At 38.8% G+C, this 26148-nt stretch overlaps 1 protein-coding gene across 3 annotated transcripts in view; it reads left to right on the top strand.

The window, feature by feature from the left end:
• The window catches only part of LOC127576305 (cytoplasmic dynein 2 heavy chain 1), a 380433-nt gene extending 356626 nt beyond the window's left edge, over window positions 1–23807 (top strand). For all 3 annotated transcript variants that reach the window (XM_052026810.1, XM_052026809.1, XM_052026811.1), the window contains 4 exons: window positions 15729–15838; window positions 16009–16090; window positions 18449–18565; window positions 23214–23807. In XM_052026810.1, coding sequence (XP_051882770.1) covers window positions 15729–15838; window positions 16009–16090; window positions 18449–18565; window positions 23214–23372 — 468 coding nt within the window. In that variant the 3' untranslated portion in view covers window positions 23373–23807. The remainder of the gene's footprint in view (window positions 1–15728; window positions 15839–16008; window positions 16091–18448; window positions 18566–23213) is intronic.
• The last annotated feature ends 2341 nt before the right edge of the window (window positions 23808–26148 follow it).

Raw genomic sequence — 26148 nt, 5'->3', positions numbered from 1 at the left:
GCCTTCACCACTTACCTAATAGTCTGATAGAGTGGATCATAGGCTGTTCAGAACATGTACTGAAACAGGCAATAAGCATTTTGTATGTGCAAATAAGGAACCTGATGCACAATCATTTCCCCCCCTTTACCAAACCATTTCTACAAAGTGTCTCTCCAGCAATACCTGAATGAACTACTGGGGGCTACCACCAGAAGCTAAGTTTTAAAAACGTTCAGTTGAATATGGAACCAGACATTCACAGTGATGACTCCTGGTTTCACATTGGAAACCACAGGCTGTTGCCAATCACATCACATCCTTACTGTTCCATTTGCTATTTTACTTCTCCTCCCATCTTACAATTATTATCCCTCTGCCCTTATCTCCTCCCCACCAATTGCAGCCCTTGCTATTTCCTCTCTTGCTTTTCCAAGATATAACTGCTAGCAACACAATGACATAAAATTCAAATTATTTGTGCTGTCCAGAAGCCAGGAGTGTCAGGGATTGAGACCGGAAAATTAAAAATTGAAAACAAAGAAATGGTAGATATAGTGAACAAATATTCTGTACCCATCTTTACCATAGAAGACTCTAAAAGCATCCCGATAATAATAGAAAATCAATGGGCTCAAGGGAAGGAGGAACAAAACAAAGTACTTGCCAAATTAATACAAGAACTTCAGACCTAATGATATGCATCCTAGGTGTGTCCTAATTGTGTAGGTGAGACTTGAGCCAACATCAGGTAGGCCTTGAGATAAATCTCCTGTACTTTAAAACAGCACCATGGCATCTTTTATATCCACCTGAGAAAGCAGACAAACCCACAATTTATTCTTACCAAGAGAATGCACCTTTTTATAATGCAGCCCTGCCTTTGTTCTGCATTGTAATGTTAGCCCAGAATTTTGTGATCAAATCACTGGAGTGAGTTTTTATTTTAAATATTTCAAGTCATATTCACTGTAGATTGTTTCCTTCATTTTGACATTTTTTTCAACTATATTTAATTTGTGTATATTCTAACCCAGTATTGTTCCTTAAATTTCAAAAGCTTTCCTTTTCACAACCACCACAATCTTGTTTCATTCTTAAATGGCTCAATCAGTCTTTAATACTTCTGAAATAAGCAAAGATACAGACTTTGCTTTCATCTTTTACATTTTGCTTCTGGTGCCACATAATCTTCTTTGCATATCTCTTCTTGTCTTTATAGTTATTCTTATTATGTGTGTTTTCTTAATATTTTTAAACGTTATAAACTTTCTCTTTCCCAAAATCTTTTGTGAAACTTCCTTAGTTTTGCACACTCAGGACTTAATTTGTAAATATGTTGCATCTAGCATTTGTATTTAAAAAAACATTTTAAAATAGAGTTTTGTCTTCCACGTCCTTTCCTCTAAATTGTTCCTCCAATGATAATGTTCTCATACATTATCATTATACTCCGTGGTCAACAACCTTGAGAGAGGATACCCTGAGGCCCTCTTCATCATCGCAGAGGACTTCAATCAGGCCAACCTCAAGAGTGTGTTACCAAAATACTATCAGCACATCTCCTGCTCCACCCAGGGTGCCAACACCCTTTACCACTGCTATACAACCATCAAAGATGCCTTCTGAGCCACCCCTTGTCCTCACTTTGGGAAATCAGACCACCAGGCTGTGCTCCTTCTTCCTGAATACAAACAGAAACTGAAACGGGAGGATTGGGTACAAAGAGTTGTGCAGTGCTGGTCTGAGGAAGCAGATGAGCTCCTACGTGACTGCTTTGAGACAGTGGACTGGTCCATGTCTTTGAACAGGACAGTGGACTGGTCCTGTTCAAAGACTCAGCATGCCACCACCATCACAGACTTTATCAGCAAGTGTGTGGAGGACTGTGTACCAAAGAAGACAATACGGGTGTTCCCAAACAGGAAACCATGGATGAACCGGGAGATCCACTCCCTGCTGAAGGAGAGGACTGCTGCACACAAATCTGGTGATCCTGATCTGTACAAGAGATCGAAGTATGACCTTCGAAAAGCTATCAGGGATGCCAAGAGAAAATACCAACTCAAAATAGAGTCCCTAACCAGACGCCAGTTATGGCAGGGCTTACATGCCATAACAGACTACAAGACGAAGTTGGGCTGCATAGCTAACAACAGCGCATCCCTTCCTGATGAACTTAACACATTCTATGTGCATTTTGAACAAAAGGGAAGTGGATTGTCACCATCCACCCTGACAGCCACCAATGCAGCTGAACCTGTGATCACAGTGGAGGACGTAAGATCAGTCTTCCAGAGAGTGAACACAAGGAAAGCACCTGGCCCAGATGGTGTCCTGGGCCACGTGCTCAGATCTTGTGCTGATCAGCTGGCAGAAGTATTTGTGGACATATTCAACCTCTCCCTGCTTCAATCTCAGATTCCCTCCTGTTTTAAGAAGACCACTATCATCCCGGTGCCAAAGAAAAGCAAGGTAACATGCTTCAATGACTACCGACCAGTGGCTCTGACATCCACCATCATGAAGTGCTTTGAGAGGTTGGTCATGGCACGCATCAACTCCAGCCTACCAGACAACCTGGACCCGTTGCAATTCACCTATCGGCAAAACAAGTCTACAGCGGATGCCATCTCCCTGGCCCTACACTCAGCTCTGGAGCATCTGGACAGTAAAGACACATACATTAGACTATTGTTTATTGACTACAGCTCTGTCTTGAATACAATAATTCCAAGCAAGCTTGTCACCAAACTCCGAGATCTAGGACTCAACACCTCCCTCTGTAGCTGGATCCTTGACTTTCTAACAAACAGACCGCAATCCGTGAGGATAGGCAGCAATACCTCCGGCACGATTATTCTCAACACTGGTGCCCCACAAGGCTGCGTCCTCAGCCCTCTACTCTACTCCATATACACGCATGACTATGTGGCCAGATTCTGCTCTAACTCCATCTACAAGTTCACAGGTGATACCACTGTTGTAGGCCGTATCTCAAACAGCGATGAGTCGCAGTACAGGAAGGAGATAGGGAGCTTAGTGGAGTGGTGTCATGACAACAACCTTTCCCTCAATGTCAGCAAAACTAAAGAGTTGGTCATTGACTTCAGGAAAGGAGGTGGTGTACATGCACCTGTCTACGTCAATGGTACTGAGGTCGAGAGGGTTGACAGCTTCAAGTTCCTGGGAATGAACATTACCAACAGCCTGTCCTGGTGAAATCACGTAGATGCCACGGCCAAGGAAGCTCACCAGCACCTCTACTTCCTCAGGAGGCTGAAGAAATTTGGTTTGTCCCTTTTGACTCTCACCAACTTTTACTGATGCACCATAGAAAGTATCCTATCTGGATGTATCATGGCTTGGTATGGCAACTGCTCTGCTCAAGACCGCAAGAAGCTGCAGAGAGTTGTGGACACAGCCCAGCGCATCATGGACACCAGCCTCCCCTCCTTGGACTCTGTCTTTACCTCTCGTTGTCTTGGTGTAGCAGCCAGCATAATCAAAAACCCCACCCACCCAGGACATTCTCTCTTCTCTCCTCTTCCATCAGGTAAAAGATACAGGAGCCTGAGGGCACGTATCACCACACTTAAGGACAGCTTTTACCCCACTGTGATAAGACTATTGAACGGTTCCCTTATACAATGTGATGGACTATGACCTCACGATCTACCTTGTTGTGACCTTGCACCTTATTGCACTGCACTTTCTCTGTAGCCGTGACACTTTACTCTGTACTGTTATTGTTTTTATCTGTACTATATCAATGCACTCCGTACTAACTCAATGTAACTGCACTGTGTAATGAATTGACCTGTACGATCGGTTTGTAAGACAAGCTTTTCACTGTACCTCGGTACAAGTGACAATAATAAACCAATACCAATACCCCCAAAATTAGCTTGTTGCAACTGAGATTCTTACACCCTTTTATGTTGTGCCGCTATCTAAATGATCTCATACTATTACTTGGTTTATATTAAAAATACCTCCTTAACAGCTAAAGTCACTAGACCCCATGTAATGTTAAATTTGCTTGTGTATTGCCTCCATGCTTGTCTTAAGATGGGTATGTATAATTTCAGGAGATGTTCAATCATGCACAGATTGTTTATTTACTATATCTTAATTACCATTAGAAGATTGAAATTCTCCTTGGTCACAGGATAAGGACATGGCCTTCGCCTGTCTTGCAACATTGCAGCCATCTTCTTTGGACTGTGGTCCTGTCAGATTCAATAGTGTACCTAGCCAAAACCAGAGGTCGTTATACATTTACCAGTCCAGATGAAGGGTCTTAACCTGAGACATCGACTTTCCATTTCCCTCTACGGATATTGATTGACCCGCTGAGTTCCTCCAGCATCTTGTTTGTTGCTGCAGATTCCAGCATCTGCAGTCTCGTCTCTTGTCCTTATACATTTCGATTGGCTGCTGCAATCAAGCTCTCCTGCTTCATGAATGACTCTCCCTTATTCTTCATCTATTTGATTGCACCAGAATGCTTCCATCAGTAAGTTCTTTCTGAGTGCTGATGATGTCCACAAATATCTTTGAACCTCATAACTAGTTTGGGGATAACCCAAGCTGACTGCCCACTGTCTATAAATTACTCGTTATGATGAGAGGACTTTGAACCTTATCTTTGGAGTCTTTTTAACAAGCAAAAGGTTGAGGGAGGTTTTCAGACATTTCCCCAACCCATTTTGCATCAGAGCAATGATAGCTGGGAACAAATAGTCACCATTACTGCTTACTACTGATGTTGTGCCACAGTTTAGATATGTCTACTTATTTACTGATAATAGCACACAGGAAAATCATTAGGGGCCAGACTACCATCTTCACCAATGTAATTACAGAAATGAAGGGTAGGAGCCTTGAGGTTGTGCTTTCCTATATCAAATGAAAATGTTTGAACAAAGATAATAATAGTGCTCAGAGAGCACTAAATTAGCAGGTGGCAAAACTATGTAATATGGGGATGCCTTTTTTTCCTCTGAGCAAGAGAAATAATTAGACATGATTGTGACAATGTGGGTAAAACAACAAAGCAAATTCAATCTCAATTACAGTTGTGATTTTAAACTTTGTTTAATGCTTTTTGAAAAATTTGAGGATCACCCACTAGCCAGCTATAGAGTGGTATGAGCTGAAGTCTGTGAATATTTCTGTTGGATCTGACTTCTGAAACTTTAAACCACCTGTGTTTTCAATCAACTTGCAATTCTTCTGTGGTTATTTTATGGCATCTTATTCATCGCTTACAAATTGTTGCCTCCATAGATCTGTCTCTAAATCTAAAATACTACAGGCTACCTTCAAAGTTCCATCCTATGCCTTTAAAAAATAATGCCAAGATGAAAGTATGTCCCAAGACCAATTTAAGAGTTTCAAGTTTCCTTGTGAAGTTGCAGTTCTTTTAATCTCAGTTGTTAGTGCATAAGCATTTCTTAAGTTATCACTCATTACAGGTGAAATTTGAGATATGAAATAAAATTTGCTGTCACAGAACTTGTGAAGAAAAAGTAAATAACACAATTTTTTTCAACTCATGCTTCTTGACAGATGCACAGATGATGTAGCTACGCGTTACAGAAAATCATGATACAGGCCATTTTCTAGGAATGCAAAACCCCCAGTAATGCAGGGGGTGCCTGTATAAATAAAGCTCAGTTGCCAGACTGGTATATAATGTTGGAGCATGTTGTTCTAGAAAGATAGGACAGATTTCTTACGTTATTCTCCACACAAAGAATTTCCTTCTTACATCTTCATTGTGACATGATAATGAGTAGGGCCAATTATGTTTTCAATAGAAGGAGAGAGAAAAAATAGATTAGGCATTATGTGCTGCTTTTCGACATCTAACTCCCAGCTATAAAATTTTATTGTCTACGATCTTCAAAAAGGAATCAAACTGTCTTCTCAGCTTGTCAGTGAAATAAATTCTTTATTCTGCCGTTCTCTATTCAGCCACTTGTTATCCCCTGAAAGTCAATCAAGGACTAACAATTTTCAGAGAATATGGGTAAGAGCTTATTCACTGGAGAACTGCAGAATACAGTATTTAATTCATTGAGATGAAGCTGAATAACTGCACATGATTATACTTGCTTGAGTGCTGCAACAGTCCCATGAGATTTGGTGGGTCTTCAGATGGCTAAGGTGCCCAATTCTGAATGCACATATTCTTCAACAATGGGGCATGTTGTTGCCTGGGGAGTGGGAATTGCAACCCATGTTAATCCCCATCTCTTCCACAGCCACCATTCTGCCTCGGCGTTAAGCCATGGGGCCTTGAGATGGCATGGACCTTGACTGATCAACTGGTGCCATGCTGAGCAGTCCTCTCAGTCATTTGATGGTAATGGTTCCATGCTTGAGGGAAACCTTGAATGTGTCTTTCTACCTTTTTTCTGGCTGTCTTTTGACATTAGCCAGTCGAGAGCAAGGAAAAGAGAACTTGGTGAGTGAAATAGTTCTTGAACATTCAGATGCAATGGCCTATCCATTGTTTCCATTGAGCCATTGGTCCCAGGATTGGATGCAAGCACAACCGAATGAAGTCTTCAAAGGTCTTAGTGCAGCATTGGTAGATGTTCCAGGATTTGCTGCAATACAGAAAGATAGTCAGCTTAACAGCCCCATAAAACAGGAGCTTCATCAACATCCAAAGGTCATTTTTTTTGAAGATGTATTCTTTTGGCTTGAAGAAAGCAGCACTGGCGATGTTGATCCAGTGCTGGATTTTTTGACTGATGGCAGCACATTGGGAGAGGTGACTGCCAAGACATAGAATGTGCTCCATTGCCACTCTGTCTCTGTTGGCCTGGTGGAGGTTGGTGCAGGACTGTTGTCTTGTGATGTTCAAATGCAGGCCAAATCAATTAAATGAAACATTGAAAGGATCTAGTACCTCTTGCAAATCCTGCCTACATGCTGAAGATTGTGCATGTCCATGTTGATAAGTTTTGTTTTAGCTCACCAAGATTTAAAAAGTTCCCTGTCTAGTGGATACTGGATACTGATGCCACAAGTAGATTGCCTTAGATGAGGTGATACAGTTAGGTAGGTGGTAAACAAGTTGGGGGGGGGGGGGGGGTGATTGGTAACTTTGTCCAACCCCACTCTGGATGTGTAAGGGTTTCAGTCTCAGATCTTCCGCTCAGGACAGTGACAATGACATCACCGTGCAGAAATCTCAGCATGGTGACAAACTTCAGTGGGCAACCATGACATTGGAGAACAATCCATAGAATCTCATGACTTAAGGAATCAAAGGCCTCGGTCAGGTCAAGAAGACCGGGAACAGATCTACCTGGTAACGAAAACCATGTTTGGAGTGTGTAAGATGGACAGAAGCCACTCTGGGGTTCTAGAAGGATCTGAGCAGTGGGACAAGAGTGGTTCAGGAGCATATGGGCCAGGATCTTAATGTGATGGACAGAAGGCAAATCCCTTTGTAATTCCCACAGATTTATTGCTCTTTTTGTTGATTGTCACTGTTGTTGCATTCTTGAGATCACCACAGATATCTTCTTCCCAAACACAAAGAATGAGCTGATAGAGACGTGACATGAGTTTGAAGCTGCTGCCAGGACAGACCTCTGCAGGTCTACCATCTAGACCACAGACATCAGTTTTCATCTGTTGTGTAGCCTTCTCCAATGAGTGATAGAATACCAAACAAATCAGGTTGTTTCAGGATGGCTTGAAGGGTGTCCTGTGATATGGTGGACTCATAGTTAAGGAAGAGGTTTGAAATAGTCCTTCCAATGCTAAACCAGATGGTGTCTTCTTCCATGAGAATCAGGGAGTTCTCCTGTGATCATAGAGGGCTTTACTGATGGAATGGGGTCTGTGGGCTGTCTTTGTAGCATGGAAGAAGTTATGGAAGTCATATTCATCTGCATTGCCCTTGATCGTGTGTGCTATCTCCACCCATTAGTAGTTTCCGTGTCATGAATATGTTGCTGGATCTCATCTTTTAGCAGGTGTACACTGACTTTGTTCCCAGGGTTGCGATTTGCTTTGCTGCTCACTTCTTAAGGAGATCTCAAATCTGAGCATCATTTGCTTAGAATGAATCCTGGTGCCCTCATAGCAATCTGGTTCCTTAGGGCAAAGCCAACTCCATGAAGGCTGGTGTCACACTATGATTTCCCTATCCAGAGAAAGACGTACCCTCCATTAACTTCCCTCCACTGTCCCTCACTGACAAGCTGAATTCCACTAAACGCATCAATGGTAGCAGCTACCTCTTGGGCCAAAAGTTCATCTTTCAGGTAATTGCTCTTTTGGTTGTCGATGAAAATTCTCACATTCCAGAATCTGAAGTTGGGGCCACAGCATTCCTCCACCTGCTCCAGAGTTGAAGAGTTTTAAGGATAATTCTTTGCCTGGAGCCTCTCTATTGACATTATTGCCATGAGTGACTCTGCCCAGAGCATAAGCTCCAGCTGGTAGTATTCTTGGGGTCATTGGGACATACAGGTTTCGCCACCAAATAAGCAATAATCTTCAGAGAGGTTGAGTGGTATGTATTCAATATTTAATGTGATGTCAAAATATATCTCATGCAGAAGATGCAATTGTTTGTCAATAAATTAAGTGTTTGCCACCTTTCTTCAGCAGTGAGTAACTGATATCTCAACAGTGCCCTGACCAGCAGCATTCACTTCACTGGGTTTTGTCAGCCCGTTATAGAATTTGCTGCAGCAGTGAGTCACAGAATATAAAGCTGTTACATTGCAGGGAATTTTAATAATGATTTCTATTTAATTGAAGTATCATTGCTAAATTTTGATTATTTGTACGTGCTTCAAACAAAATTCTTTATACAACTGTATAAATCAGTGATCCTGGTAGATTACTGATTGAATTGTACATTTCCACTCCAGGAATTTTATTTATTTTCCCCTAAAAATCCTTTCCCTTGCGTTACATTAAACTTGTTTGCAACTGTTGAGTACTTTGCACCATTTTGGTCTCCATCTTACAGAAATAACATGGGAGCACATCAGATGTACAAGGAAGTTAACAGAACTGAGCTAACAAGAAAGATGAACTGGCCAGAGGCTCTATTCTGCCAAAAGGATAACCTAATATCATTCTGTGGGTGTTTGATAGGAGAGGCATAGAGAAGATGTTTCAATTAATGGAAATCCAAAATTAAGGACCATAAATAAGAGCTGGGCACTAAACCAATAAAAAAAGGACAAACTTTTTTTTACTCAGACTGTGGAATTTTCTACTTTCTGAAGTTAATTGAGAAGAATAACATTGATATATTTAGGGGGAGATGATTAGGTATGTGAGAGAGAAACAAATAGAAATATATATTGATATTGTTGGATGAAACAAAGTGGGAGAAAGGTCATGTTGAGCATAAATACAAGCACTAAGGAGGCCAAATGACCTATTATAATGCAATAAATTTTACATAGATTCTGGATAAGAACTCTATGGGTGTATGTTACTTAGACACCCACTCTTTGTGAGTTACATTGAAGCTTTAACGACTGTTTAACCACACAAAACAATTTCACAGCTAAACCTTGTCTAACCTCTAACAAAAAAGGCTCACTTTCAACTTGGATTAGCAAAAATGCTCAGTGCTTGAAAGCTTAACTACGTTTTTTTTGTTCCCTATAAATACTGAGGTTGTTTGTTGTTTATCTATTTCTGGCTTTTGTTGAGATCAGATTGCTTTGCAAAAGAGTAATGTCAAACCTACAACAATTCCAGTCTAAAACAGAAACTGAAAATGCTGGAAGTACTCAGTAGTTCAGCTAGCACCTTTGAAGAAACATTTTAGATTGATGAACTTTGGGTCTATATGGCTATTTATGCACAAGTTTTTGCATTTCACAATTGAGCCATCTGAGGGAGCTCTCATTGCAAGGATATGCAGATTGTAATTAATGTGTTGTTGAGGAACTCATTAAGAAGTCATGATTATGGCAATATTCCACAGCATTTACTGGATTTAAAGTAATATGTTCCATTACAAGTAACATGTATAGAAGAAGATCTTGCTTTTTTAATGGAAAGCAAAAATGGAAAGCAAATCCTATGCTGAACTGGATGTATCGGATCTAACTAAGGCTGCTTTCATTCTTTCGGGTGACTCAAATGGCGTTGATGCTTTCTTCTGGTGTCTGATTCCAACACCATGATGCCTAATCCTCTGTCACAGAAGTGAGATGCCTGTTCCTGTATCTGTCCTGCGCCTCCTGGCGAGATCAGCATATTCAGCCCCATTCTATGAAGCTACCATTGACAGCTGCTCCTCTGAGTGCCCTAACATTGTAGAAGATGGCCAGGTAAATTCCTGGATCATTCCTAAAATTACACATGGTTACTGTCGATGTACAAAAATTCCTCACCTGTGTGGATCCTTTGGGCAGCACCATTTTAACTACATGAGTACATGCATATTGCATTTTATAACTCTAGACATTTTTGGACCTGGTGCTTTTGCTGGATTTTTGATAAAATGTAATGGATAACAAGCAGAGGCCCTGAAGTTAAGTATTAGCTTCAGGAACCATAATGAAACTTGCCTGGATGAGTGCAGCTTCAACAACACTCAAGAAGCTCAACACCATAGAGAATGTAGTAGCCCACTTGATAGGCATCCCATCCACAACCATTCACTCACTCCACCACAGATGCACAGTAGCTGCAGTTTGTGCCATCTACAGGATGCAGTGCAGCAACTCATCAACACTCCTTAGACAGTATCTTCCAAACACATGACCTCAACCAGCTAGAAGGACAAGGGCAGTAAAAGCATTGGAACACCACCGCCTGGGATTTTTTTAAATTAAAAAATTTTTTTTTAAACTTTTTTTTTTATTAGTCATTCAATGCATTTTCATGACTAGTCCTCTAAAACATTGTGGACTAGCTCCCCACTCTCCAAGTTGCCCTCCAAGCCATGCACCCTTGCCTTGGAAATACATTGCTGTTCCTTCACTGTTGCAGGGTCAAAATCGTGGAACTCTCTCCATAACAGCATTGTGGGCATACCCACACCTCAAGGACTGCAGTGGTTCAAGAAGGCCGCTCTTTATCACCTCCTCAGGAGCAATTAGGGATGGGCAACTAAATACTGGCCCAGCCTGCAAAGCCCACATCCCTTGAATGAATAATTTTTAAAAAATGAAAGATTGGGTTGCAGGCTTGCCCCTTTTCCACAGTAAAACCCATATAACCCCCAATTGCTTCAGGGCAACCAAATATTTGAATGCCCAAATCAAACCTGGACATACATTTTGTTTGGGAAGCTAGTCCACAATGTTTTAGAGGACCAGTCATTAAAATGCACTGAATTTGCCACTGCAGTTTCAGATGGGTTGCTCATGTACCCCTTGCCCAGGAGATAAGTTTCTCCCAAATTTTTATTTCCCTTTTTGCCAGACTTCTCTCCTTTTCTCCCTAACACAGTTCCAAAGGTGATGATTGTTCTTCAGAATTTTGATTTGCTCCATATTGTATAGTATGCATGGAAGTAAAAGACTGAAAAAAGCATATGACATTCCCAAGATCTTAGTTTACACATGCATGTCTGTTTTAAACTTTATGGTGGATGGAGTCAGATTTTGCTCAAAAGGAAGATACTTCTTCAAGGTAATTCTTCATGCTAGGCAACAGCCATCGACAAAAGATTAAAAACACTCCTGTCAAAATTCTGAAGATGACCATTAATTAGAGACTTAGTTAGATCAGATATATAAGAGCAGGTCAAGTACTTGGTATTCTATAGTAGATAAAACGCTGGAGATGGTGCAGAAGAGGTTTACTAGGATGCTGCCTGGAATAGAGGGCATGTGCTATCAGGAGAGGCTGGACAAACTTGGGCTCTTTTCTCTGGAGTGGTGGCAGCTGAGGGGACACCTGATAGAGGTTTATAAAATCATGAGAGGCATAGATAATCGGTATCTTTTACCCTGGGTTGAAATGTCTGTTACTAGAGGGCGTGCATTTAATGTGAGGGGGAAAGTGCAAAGGAGATGTGTGGAGCAAGGTTTTGTTTACACAGAGTGGTGGGTGCCTGAAATGCACTGCCAGGGGTGGTGGTGGAGGCCAATACGATAGAGGCGTTTAAGAGGCTCTTAGACAGGCACGTGAATATGCAGAGAATGGAGGGATATAGACCATGAGCAAGCAGAAGGCATTAGTTTAATTAGACATCATTATCTTAATTAGTTCAGCATATCATCATGGCCCTAAGAGCCTGTTCCTGTGCTGTATTGTTCTATGTTCTAGAAAGTCAGAAGTTATGGTTGCATAAAATATAGGACAGAAATGCCAGCAGAATTAGTTTCAAGAAAGCTCTTGCCTAGCCTTAGAATTCAGACATAAATTTTGCAAACCCTAACCTGGGATCTCTTGGACCAGTGAAAAAACAGTGGTTTGCTACATGCATTAAAAGTTAGTGCAAAAATGCAAAAGATAAACAATGACTCATTGAAAGTTGCCCTCTACTGGCTGCCTGTACAGAGGCCTAGTTTGATATAGTATATTCAAAATTTACAAAGTTAAGCATTGTTCTAACAGAAATGCTTTAAATGATTAGGGAATTTGCTGGGCAGCAAAAGAAACTAATCCAGCTGGTGGGGGATTTGAGAACAAGGACAGTAAATGTAAAATTGTTAGGAGTGAAATTAAGAATTTTTCACCCAAAGTGGTGGAAGTCTGGACGACTTCTTCCGAAGTGTGTGGATGCTATGTCTATCAAAATTTTATTGAGTTAGGTTAATAGATGTTTGTTAATATCATCAGATGATGCAGAGAAAAGTCAGATCAGCAGTGTTAAGGCTGAGATAAATCTTGATTTAATAGAATGATGGAAAAGGCTTGAGCAACTGAATGGAGGATGACAGATGAAAATCAGAGAATTGTAGCCCAGTTATGTAAGAGCATTACTAGAGCCCATAACTAAGGCAAAAGTGACTGAACAGCTTGAACAACTTAAGCAGGTTAAAGATGGGTAGGATAGATTTGTATAGGTTTAGACATGGTTGACAGATCTGATTTAACTTTTTAGAGACATGACTGTGGCAGGGGAGTGCGAATGAATATAATTTACGTGAACTTCCAGAAGCCACTTGTTAAAATCCTCCACAGGAGATCATTAGTAATAACTAAAGCTTATGGAATTGAAGGCAATTTATTGGCCTGTCTAGGAAGTTGAATGGGCAATGGGAGACCAGGAATGGGGTAATGGGAAATCATTCAAACTGGCAGGATATGATGAGTGGAATCCTGCAAGGATCTGTGTTGGGCCACATTTATTCACCGTATTTATAAATTACAGATGGTGCAATGGAAAGCTGGATATCCATATTGTGGTTGACTTAACCATAGCAGCTCTTAATCAGTGTAGATGGAAGCATCACAAAATGATGGCATTAGGTTGTCTCAACGCTTAAATGTGTGGTAAATCAATATCAATGACATCATCCACTTTGGACTTCAAAGGATGACACAGAAGAGATTTGAAGTTCCATGTGGATAGATCATTAAAATATCATGAAGAGGTACAGAAACTAGTAAAACAGACTCATGGAATATTGGACTTGAGTACAGGTAGGTAGAAATAATGCCACAGTTATACAAAGCCCATCTTAGACCTCACCTTGTGAGCACCACGCTCCAGAAAGGAAACAGCGTATTTGGAAGAAGTGCAGCGCAGGTTTGCTGGGGTTAAATTAAAGGAGAACTTGCACCCCCAAGGATTAAGACGTTTGATTGAAGATGAATTGAGAGAAGTTTTCAAGATATTAAAAGGATCTGTTTGTGAAAGAAGAGACAAAGTGTTTCTGTTTTTTGGGGAGTCCAGAGTTAGGAGTGTAGTTTAACAATTTAAGTCAAGCCTTTCAGGAGTGTCATTTGGAAACAGTTCCACATGCAGAAGATGGTAGGAATTTGGAAATGTCTTCTTCAAATGGCATTTGTGATAGATCATTTGTTAATTTTGAATGCAAGTTTAATGAATTTTGATAACCAAAAGAAAGGAATGGATGTGGGAAAATCTGGCACATGGAGTTGTCACAATCAGCCATGATCTGATTAAATGGTGGCACAAGGTTGAATGGCTAAATAGCCTACTGTTCCTAATGACTTATTCTGGTATTCCAACCTGGCTGTGTTTGTAATCCTGCAAAATTCTGTTTGAGTGCAAATCACTGCTGCAGAGAAGATAAAAAGGCTATTTGAATGGAAATTGGATAAGGATGTAATTGTGCTTTGTGTGCCGTTGTATGCATTTAAATTAAGTTTATCCCTAGAAGCCAAGTTATTGTGGCACTGCTTTTTTTCATAGTTCTGAATGCGTACAGTTTTAAGTACATAAAAATAAAGTTACAAGGTTTGTCCTTGTACTTGTACCATTTGTTGAAGCTACGGCAAACAAGCAGCCGCTGCTGAAATATCCTGTCTATCTCACAATCAGTTGATTATTATCTGGGGCAAATACAGTATGTTATGTGCCACCAGCTTAATTAATCTTATTAAATATTTGGATATTACATAAAAAAGTGGTAGGACGGGTGCGTCAATAGGAATTCAGAGGTGTTTTGAGCCAGAAAAATTTCATTTGAAAGAAAAAAGATTAACCATGTTTATGATTGCTGGCACATTCTAATGTCATTTTGTTTTCATTTTTACAAATAAAACAACATACTCTTTCAAAATATAGCTACATTATTAAAATGTACTTTCAGAAGCAGTGCCTTGGCAGATCTGTGGAATTCTTGTCTCTAACATTCAAGTACATTCTACATCAAGGAAAACTTAATTAAATGAAATTTTCAGCAATAAACAGGCATTGTCTTATTTAACTGGATTTAGTATTATTTATATAGTGACTTTTGACAGACTGAACATTTTGTCACATTGCAACTTAATGAATTTTATCACAATTATTGTAAAGAGTAGAATTATAAAGAGAATACTTCACACCAGTGTAAATGTGATACATAAACTGTACACAGTAGTTTCATCTGGATAAAATTACCCTGTTCTGGGAAAGATGTGATTAAGCTGGAAAGAGTGCAAAGAAGGTTTACGAGAATGTTGTCACAACTCAAGGGCCTGAGTTATAGGGAGAGGTTGGGTACGCTAGGACTATATTCCTTGGAGTGTAGGAGACTGAGGGGTGACCTTATAAAGGTGTATAAAATCATGAGGGTCATGGATAGGGTGAATGCACTCATTCTTTTTTCCAGGGAAAGGGAATCAAAAATTAGAGGGCATAGGTAAAGGTGTGAGGGAAAAGGTTTAAAAGAGACCTGAGGGGCAACTTCTTCACACACAGTGTGGTGCGTATATGGAGCTGCTTACGAGCTGCCAGAGGAAGTGGTTGAGGCAGGTTATATGCATTTGAAACTGTAATAATCTAAAACATTTCTTTCAAAAAATAAATTGGGTATTTGATGGTCAGTGCCGACTTGGTGGGCCAAAAGTCCTGTTTCCATGATGTATCTCTCTTTTGAATCCATGATTCTAAGTTGTTCAAACAATTGAAATACATTTTGCTTGAACCAGTAGAGAGGCAACACTTGCAGGCTGTCCCCAGGACACCCTCAGTAATGCAAAAAGACGTATTTCACTCTGTTTTGATGTACATGTGACTAATAAATAAATATTTTATCTTATCTTACTAAAAACTGACACATGCAAGAAAATGCAATTGTTTGCTGCACTTCTAACTTACTTTCTTCTTGTTTCAGCAATGGGTTGAAAAAGCTGAAAATCATTCATTGCTGTCTGATACCCTAGACCTATCTGAACTGTTCCATCCAGATACTTTTCTGAATGCTTTGCGTCAAGAAACTGCAAGGTAAGCCTTTGTGTTTGAACACCTAGTGACATTTATTTTCTTCATAGAGTAAGACAATGAGCAAATGAGGAGAAAATCAATAAAGGCAACTACAAAAGATCTAAGAGAATTTCTAAGAAATATTAATTAGGAAGGTTCAAATATTTCTAAATAGTTTGTTTATGTTGCAGGGTCATCAGTTGCTCAATAGACAGCTTGAAATTTGTGGCAACGTGGAAGGGACAGACATTGGATGCAAAACTTCAAGTCAGGGTAAGAAATCTGTATGAAAAAGTTATCTTTCATCTGGGTTAACAATTATGATTAAATTTCACCAGGAGGATGTGCACACACTTCATGATATCACCTTGAATTTTGAATCATGTTGAAAAACAATGTTATTTTCAACTGATGTCAAAAAGTGTGGATTTTTTTGGTAAGTATGATTCATTAGAGGAACTGAGATATATTGAAACTTTCAAATTGGAAACTTACAGGATGATGTGAAAATAATACTTGCAGGCAGTTAAAACTTCAGTTTGATTTTGCAGCACTTGTTGCATTATTGCATGTGTTCAGTGATGTTTCCATCCATAGATGCACAACATAACATCATAGAAGTTACACAAGAGACTATCTGTTGTCACTTGTAACTTTTCCCTCTTTCATTGTAACTCTTTACACTCTTTACATTCTTATACTGAATTAATTTTTATCTGAGATCATAAAAATTACCACATTGAGAGATAAACTAAGCAAAATTCATATATTCATAAAACTGGGCCAAAGATAGCATTAAGCAGATGTTATTTGCTTCAGTCATTACTTTAGTAGGAAGTTTTTTTAAAAAAGTGTTTTCATTGAAATTAATGTTTTAAATGAAGACAGAACTTAATTATAAATTTTCAAAGTGCACCAAGTACCTAGCATCACTGAAGTACAAAACACAAGCTTAAATGGAAACCAGTGACTTACCAAACATTTCCTTAAAGTTGTGAGAAATCTGATTGAAAGGGTTTAGTGGGGATAAACAAAATGCAATAACTTCAAAAAATTATAAATGCTTGTGACACTGAGATTATGCAGAGAATGGCACATTGTTTCTCAATGTGCATTACTTTGCACCTGAATTGCATTACTTCAATGTTCCTTCATGTTCCTATCTCCAATGTAATTAAAAATTACCTTGCAATGCCTGAGAACAATTTTCTGAATGCACTTAATGGAAAAAACTATTTTGTGGCAGCATAGTCACTCTTTTCATTCCAATCATAGTATAGCACTCTTAAAACAATTGCTTCTTTATTGCCAAAAATGATTTCTTTACACCTGAGATTTAAAAATGAAGATGACCATTCTAAATTTAATGTGTTAGGAAATACAAGTCAATGCGTCTAGGTCAATGAGGATGGAGTTCACACAAGGAAACTGGTGTGAATGATTTCAGCAGATAGCTACAGTGATGATGGATTTGCTAAAATTGTCTAAATGGTGATTCTTAATAAAAATTGATTTATTGTATTTCTGATATGTATCCTAATCACTATAACTTACCATGTTATAAGGGCTAAAGATTGTTGCAAAATAATGTAATTGGTGTTTGGGTGCCAGGCTGAGCAAAGGGAGGAAAGGCATTTCAGTGTATTAGGTATGCAGGGCCAATTCTATTGCACAAGATTCCCTGGACCTGGTTATAGAATTTTCATGCACCACCCTTTCCATACATAAAAGATTCATGTGTTTTTCTAAGCGAATTATACTGCATCGCTTAAAATTAGTAATACAGAAATAGGAAAGTTTTTCAGCAGTGATTAGGTGTGTTGCTAAAAACTCAATTAAGTCTCAATCAACAACTTAACACTTTCAATTATTTTTAATATGTTTTAAGAAAAATATTCACTTTTTCTGTGTTGATTGCATCTGCAAAGACCATAACAATGCAACTTGTGGAGCACAGTATAACTGCAACATCTGTGGATTTCCACATCTAACTGCACTAATGTGGAAGTCACAAGTTGCATTGGTTTTACACAGTAAAGATGGCAGAGCTGACAGTCTTGCCATCATTACAACCTTAAATTCTAGGGAATTATTCTTTACTTGAGAGTAAATGACATTTGGAGTTTCTTTTTTAATGTGCAACTGTGCAGTTCTAACTTTATGTGTGTGTACCTGGTTAAAAATCATACAAATGCTGTCAGAACTCTCTAAGGGATTCCATGCAAAACATTGGTCAAATATCCATTGTTCTGAAATTCCTGTTATTTTAATGTCTGGTACATCAGATTATAAAATACTAGTCAGTATGAACACGCAAATTTATCACTGTTTTAAGCTTAAGTGTATCTGCAGGTAGATAGTATAATTCATGCCAAGAAATTAATCCTCTCAACTTTGGGCGAAAGGGGAAGTTTTCAGGGTTTGCCCTCATGGAGATGTTATTTGTTTGAACCAGATTTCCTCTTCTCACACAGAAGGTTACAGGCTTTACCTTCCTGTTATTTATTAGCAAAAGTGCTTCAATTTCTCAGAGTCTTTTTTATCCTTGTTAAACCAGAGTTAATTTAGTTTTTACACTAAATGTTTCTGATAAACAACCTAGTATTTCGTCTCTCTCTCTCTCTCTGGCAGATTGGTGGTCTGTATCTAGAGGGATGCAGCTTTGATGGGAATCGACTTTCAGAAAATCAGCACGACTCTCCCAGTGTGTCAGCTGTTCCCCCTTGTTACATGGCCTGGATTGCTCAGGTACTAAATTATTTAGGGTTTAAATCTTTAAGCTGCTTTATCCATCTTAATTGGAAATGTTGAAGTTGAATGTGGTATCTCACCAGAGATATAATTTATCTTTCTTTTCAGATTGTAAATAAGCTATTGTCCATTTCCAACATTTTCAGATTTCATTTTAGATCACAATTCACCTTTGGATAATTCATCTGTTAACTAGCATTTAAAATGTGATTTCAGGGAGTTAAACTTTTGCAACATGGGATATATTGTATCTAAAAATAAATTGACATTCATTTAATGCCTTTTACTATGATAGTGCACCCCAAAGTGCCCACAGTCAATCAAGTACTTTTAAATTACAACAGCTGAGGTGTGCACAAGAAGATCCCATAAATGGTTTTGAGCTAATGACTAGGTAATCAGTTTTTGAGGGATGCATGTTGATCAAGTGAATCAGCAGCCACCTATAAAAAGAAGTGAGGGAGAGCTGCATGTTAAGTCACTATGAGCACAGTCTTGCAACCAATTAATTCTTGTTACCTTCTGGGTATGGGGACTTCTCAGAACGATTCTCACATATGTATTCTTAATCAAATATACTCATGAAACTCATAACGACAACTATTTCATTTTGCTTTTTAACTAGTGGGGGCCTGTTTCAAAAATATTGGATTGAATAAAGCTGACTAACAGCTGACATTTCTGTAGGGAACAGCCACCTTCAACAGTTCAAGAATTGCCATGCATGCTTGGTACATGTGATCTCCCATTCATCATTCAACCCAGTAGTGAAGCACTTACATGTTAATGAGAGGGGCTGGATGCATTTCACATCTGGCTCCTCAAGCTTATTTAAGGGACAGTTGGCATACGAATGGTGAGTCCAAAGTAACTTTCCTACTTTGAATCGGGTCACTAACCCTTTGGAAAAAGGTAAGTTCAGGTAAATATTTGAGTTGTCTTCCTTTTATTTTAATATTTTTAACCATGTATTTTAAGATATTTTTAACTAAATCCTTAATTTAATTTTTTCCTAAATTTATATTTATTGAAATATTTCTATCTAGTTGAATAGTTCTTAGATATTTCTGACTATCAAACACATTTAAAAACAGTTCAAAAGTCTTTCACAGCAGCGAGCTGTCAAAGGCCATGAGCTTATTGGGCAGAGCCTCAGGATATGCTACATAAGGCTTAATCATCAGTTGGAACCTGCAAACGTCCCACGGGAGCTTTTTGTGTGCAGAGGGTCAACAGCCAGAAAGAGCAAGTCCACACAGGTAGGCACTGCTGGCAGTCAGACAAGGCAACCAGCCAGGTCCAGCACAATCTAGTCCGTTATCATCCTGTTATTTTCTGATCCCAGAGGTTTGAAGGAGGTGGCTGTGGAGCTAATGGATACACTGGTTGTCATCTTCTAAATTCTACAGATTTTAGAATAGTTCTCAAAGATAGGAAGATAGCAAATATGACCCCACTATTTATGGAAAGGGTTGATAGACGGTAAGGGACCAGTTAACTTGAGAGAAGGAAGTGGCAACATGACACTTGGTAAGTAGTAATAGGATTGAACATATTCAACATAAATTTATGTTGATAAATTTTGTTAGGCCTACTGGAGCTTGTAATTAGTAGATTAGATGAGGGTGAACCAATTGATTTGGTGTATTTGGACTTGGAGGGCTTTCAATAAAATGTCACACAAATTAGTTCACAAATTACAGTGCATATATTGGAGTAATAAATAGATATGAAAAACAAAGAGTAGGAGTAAACGTTACTTTTGGGATGGGAGACAGTGACTAGTGGGGGTCTGCAGGGACTGGTGCTGGGGACTCAGTTCACAGAGTCATTAAGTCGTACAGCATGGAAACAGGCCCTTCGGCCCAACTCGTCCATGCCGACTGTATTGCCCAGCGAGCTAGTCCCATCTGCCCGCATTTGGCTCATAGCCCATAAACCTCTCCTGTCCATGTACTTATCGAGATGGCTTTTAAATGTTGCTAATATATCAGTTGTTCGCTATCTATATCAATAATTTGGATGAGGACACCAAGTGTTATATATCCAAATGTAATTAATAGCTGCAGAGCAGTGGCAGCTGAGGGAATATAGACAGGTTAATTGAAAGAGTAAGGAAATGGCAAATAGAATATAATGTAGAAAATTGTGAAGTCATCCACTTTAGTAGAAAAAATAGGAAGGCAGAGAATTTTTTAATTTTTTTAAATGGTGAGAAATTGAAAGGCATTTTGTTGGTGTTCAGAGGGGCCAGGGTGTCCTTGTAGATGAATCACGAAAGGTTACCATGCAGATACAGCAATCATTTAGGAAAGCAAACTGTATGTTGTCCTTTATTGGAGGAGGACTTGAGTGCAAGAAGAGACATCTTACATCAATTATATTGAACCCTGGTGAGACTGCATATGGAATTAGTCGAGAAGTCTGGCCTCTCTACCTAAGGAAAGATACCCTTGCAATAGCAGGATGCAGCAAAGGTTCATGAAGTTGATTCCTGGATGGTCACCTGTTCTGTGAGGAGAGATTGAACAGACATTTAACAGAATGAGAAGTGGTCTCATTGATGTGTACAAATAGATGTTGACCTGGTATTTCCCTTATTAAAGTGTGTAGAACCAGGGATCAGAGTTTCAAACAATGAGACATAGATGAGAGGAAAGGTATTCACCGAGAGGGTAGTGAATTTTTGGAACTGACAACCCAAGAGGGCTATGGTAGCTCAGTTATTGTGTGTTCACGACAAAAGTAATATGCTAAAATGCAAGTTTAATGCAGATATCGTTGTAGCTGTATCTTTGCATATTGACCAGTTGAAGGTGTATCAGAGCAACAGCTTACCAAGGCAGTTGTATTGCAGCTGCAGGAAAGGCTGCCATGGACACAAAGAGAATTGTGGGGGATGGTGATAAGTGATCTCCTGTGTGTTTGAGACCACCTGTGTGTCTGAAGATCTGGTCTGATAAACTCCCAAGCTGCGAGTTGTTCAAGTGATCTGCAATTACTGGGTACAGCTCAGAAAAGATTTTTTTTGAAGAAAAGGCTGTGAACCAGTGAAATGGCAAATATGTGAATTATTTCACATACATGCCATTGAAAATGAGGCTTTCTGTGAGGTTTGTTGTGACAAGAAGACCCTATAACTGCTATCTCATGCCTGAGCCCTATGCAATGTGCTCTAGATATTTGTATTTTGTGAGTATATAATTGTTGCTCCCCCACCCATCCGCAGCTCCCATTTCTGCTGATAGTGGAAGAATTGCACCTGGATGTGCCCATGCCCAGTTTCTTGATGGTCATTAATTGAACCAGAATTGATCATCAACACCATCTAATGATCTTATGCATCCAAACTGGCTTTTAAGCATGATTTACACATAAAACCCATGGGGAAACAGGTCCCATTTCAGGCACAAACATTCAAAGTAAGCTCTTTCTTCCAAAGCATTCTTTACATCTGCTATTTATCTTCTATGACATCGGTTTCACTTTCGTTGTCTGGTGCTGCTCCAGCTTCTCACTCTACTCCTCTCATTTGAGAACCTCAGTCCCTTCCATCCCTTTTGGTTCCTTTAGAGTTCTTATTGTATATTCACCTGCCAAGTTCCATGTTTGTTTCTTTGCTGCACTGAGCTCCCTATTTAATTTTTTGCATGGAGCATCTTCTCATTGTTGCTGATTTCAACTTTCACCTTAACTCCTTGTGCTACCTTTCCTCTGATTTAACAGCTCTGTACTAAGAATAATAAAATCCTGAATCCACCAGTTAAACTGCCTAATACATAAAGTGTGCAGAAAAGAGCAATGTGACTTCTCAAATACCTTTGTGAGGCAGGCAAGAGGATTTAGAGACAGTCCTGAAACTTTATGCTTCCCATTTACAGTCTAGGCCATTCACTCACCAATGATCCAGCCAATGGGAAGGATCTTCAGGCTAGGAATTCTCTTTTGCCCTACAAATTACCTTATTTGTGGCAAGTTGAGGTTCCATCCACAAACTTGTGAGAAACCTCAGTAAAAATATTTGGAAAAACTTTGAAAGAGAAATAAGAAAATCTACTTTGTTGGTCTTTACAGAAACAATTGAATTGTAATACTCCTAGAAACCAATCCAGAGGGGAAAACAATGCCATTTAGCAAAATATGTGAAATATTTGAGTACCAGATTTTAAAAATGTCTAATGTAAATATCATTTGTGTTGCTGGGAAAACAGGGTCTAAATGAAAATAAGATCAAACCCTTTGTATCTTTTCCAAAGCACCGAACAAGAACAGAACTAAATCTAAACAAATTTCAAAGGCTTCCTCTCCCTCCTCAGCTGAATAACCTGTCATACCTACTTCCCATTAATATACAGTTGCTTTTTAGAAATGTTTATCTGCAAAGATGGGGAAGTTAGCTTTCCACGAAGGCCTTTTATATCCTGATAGCTTACCAGAAAGTTGTCACACAAAAGGACAAACTGTTCGAGACCGTTCATTGTTTGCTTGCCTTCGTATTTCCTGTTTTGATCAAATTGTTAGTTGCTATTGATTTTTCTGGCCCAGACACCCGTAAATTGTCTGCTAAGGTTTCAGAAGATTGTTTAGTTTCTTTATTGTGTTAGTTGATTTTGGCTTTGTTTAACTTGAAACTTTTTTTTTGCAGGATGCTATTGGGCCATATTCTCCTGAAGAATGCATTTCCCTACCTGTCTATGCCAGTGCTGAACGAGATCAAGTAGTCATAAATGTAGATGTTCCCTGTGGAGTCAGCCAGGATCAATGGATTCAGTGTGGAGCAGCTTTATTCTTGAAGAATCCATAGTTTTTGTGTTTTTTAATGAATTCTCAAAACATGAAACTTCAAATTCAAAAAAAAAGCATAAGATTTCTTTTTGATATGTTGAACATCCTATTGATTCAGTTGTAAAATTGAGGCATTGTAGTATAAAATTCTCTAAAATAAGTTAGTGTCTCTATTTAACTAAAGTTACATTATTTTAATTAGAAATTATCTGAATCAGTTCAGTTCATTCCATTCAGTGATTGTCATTTGTTGGAAAGGAAATGTTTTTGAATGAGTTTCACCTTACATAACCTCAGGAATGTGCTTGTTTTGTGATTTCCTACTTCATGCCTTTACAGTCAATGTGGAAATTTAATGTTACATAGGTTGCGCTTGTTAGAATGTATTTTCATGAACATGACCAAAGGCAACTCTCCACTGTTTAAATATGCTATTTAGTTATCAGATTAAAATAATAGATTAACACAGTCCTCTTTGAATTGTTTTGTTCATTAATGACATAGTTTAAAAACAAGATGCTTTGTGAGAATTATTTTCATTACCTCCATAATACATGCTATAAAAATAGCCATTGTAAGTTTCCACTTCTTGCCTTCTGGAAGATAATGCAATAAATCATTATAGTGTGGGGTCTTAGAAAGAAATGATAAATTAAGGGAAGAAATTATATATTAAGAGCTTGAAGGTAAATATTCAATTTTCTTTTCATTTTGGTTGAAGTGCAATGAATATGGAAATATTCCATCATGTTCCTCATTTAGTATTGAATGAAATAGAGTAATTTCCTCCTGTGGAGTGATAGGATAAGGGAGCTTAAAAACTAGGATGCATAATCTTTAAATTAGATCTAGTTTGGAGTGTCATTCTTCACACGAAGAATGGTATATATCAGAAATCTCTTTTCCTGAAACCTGTGGAAACTGTGCTCATTAAATTTTCAAGACTGAAGACAATAGCTTTCCATCAGAGAAGGATTTGGAGGGATACAGTCACAGAGCAAAAAATAGTAAATGATATTAAGGTGTTGATTAGTCGTGATACTAGATACCAGCAAAAAAAGGCAACAATTAACTCACTATTCCTGTTCTTGTGTTTCCAGTGCTCTGATATGATTGAATGGGGAGAGGTAAAATTCCCCCATAATTCCTGTTCATTGCAATTTCCCTGGGGGAAGGTTTGAGTAATCTAAATTTAGTAAATGATTTCTTGCATACATACTATTCATTTATTGTGGATGTACTCAGCATTCTTGAAGTGTTTTCTATGCATAAGTAAACTGCTAGAGGAGCTCAGGGGGTCAAACAGCATCTGTAGAGGCAAAGGGATGGTTGATGTTTTGTGTAGAGACCCTGCATCAGAGTCCTGATGTAGAGTCTTGACCCAAAGCATTGATGAGGCATTTGCCTCCACAGATGTTGCTTGACCCACTGAGTTCCTCCAGCAGCTTGTTTTTTGTTCAAGATTCTAGCATCTGCAGTCTCTCGTGTCTCCCTTAGCATTCAGTGCAAGGTTTAAGTGTAGTGCAGCAGGATGGCAGAATTTTTCTTTTGAGAAAACAGAGTAAACCGAAAGGCTGTCTTTTGCTCTTTAAAGTAAATTCAAACAATATTTTGATTTTACTAAAAATGTAGTGCTAGATCCTGGTGAGAAATTTTGTTTAGCATTGAACTGGGGCTATTGAAAATGAATCTTATGGTGACATATTGCTTCACCAGTTCGAGTAAATAAATTAAATGTGAAGGGATTTGCTCAGTTTTATGTGGGCTAAATTAAATACTGTCTCCAAAGGTCTGTTTTAAAAAATTAATTATGTGCAGGCACTATTACTAATGATTTCATCAGTAGAAAGAAAACATCATACTTCCCTGCCACTATTTGGGTATGGCAAAATTTTATAGGGCATTGGGCACACTTAGAGTTATTCCATCTAGTTTTGATCTCATTATTTTGGGAGGGTTATTTTTACACTGGAGGCAGTTCAAAGCAGATTCAGCAGGTTGATTCCTGGGATGAAGAAGTAGCTTTATGAGAAAAACTTGAGCATATTGGACCTATTCTCATTGGGGTTTCAAAGAATAAAATGCAATATTATTGAAACATGTAAACTTCTGAAGGGCATCTGCAGTTTTGTTTTCTGAGGATGTTTGATAGAACAGGTGCTAAGAGGGGTTTTTCTTTCATGGGGGAATGTAGAAAAAAGGGGCATTAAGAGCCATCCGTTGAAGATGGTGATAAGGAGGAATGTCTTCTCTCAAAGGGCCATGAATCCTTGGAATTCTTAACTCCACAGAACTATGGAGGCTAAATCAAGGTATATATTCAATGTTAAGATACATCGAGTTTCAATCTATAGGAAAAGCAAGACTGATGGGGAGCAGACAAGAAAATGGAGCTGAGGCATACGATCTGATCAGTGATGATCATATTGACCTTATTAATGAGAGTCACAAACTCTATACTCATTACTACTACTCATGTTCTTAAACCCACGGTCTTGTACCCCTGACATTGGTCTCCAAATCTCGAAAGGCAATCTGAAGTAGGTCTATACTACATGGGAACTTACTTGTAACTTACCAAATACCATGCCATATTCCTAGAGTTTCCATCGCCTCTCTTTCTCTATATGCAGGGAATGGAGGGATATGGGTCATGTGCAGGCAGAAGGGATTTGTTTAATTTGGCATCATGCTCCGCACAGACATTGTGGGCTGAAGGGCCTGTTTCTGTGCTGTACTGTTCAATGTTCTATAATCAGGCAGAAGTTGGCACTGAACAAAAGATGATTACAAAT

This window comes from Pristis pectinata, chromosome 11 (assembly GCF_009764475.1).
Source record: "Pristis pectinata isolate sPriPec2 chromosome 11, sPriPec2.1.pri, whole genome shotgun sequence".
Lineage (NCBI taxonomy): Eukaryota > Metazoa > Chordata > Chondrichthyes > Rhinopristiformes > Pristidae > Pristis > Pristis pectinata.
Note: the sequence above shows the minus strand (reverse complement) of the source record. Positions and strands in the feature narration are given on the sequence as shown.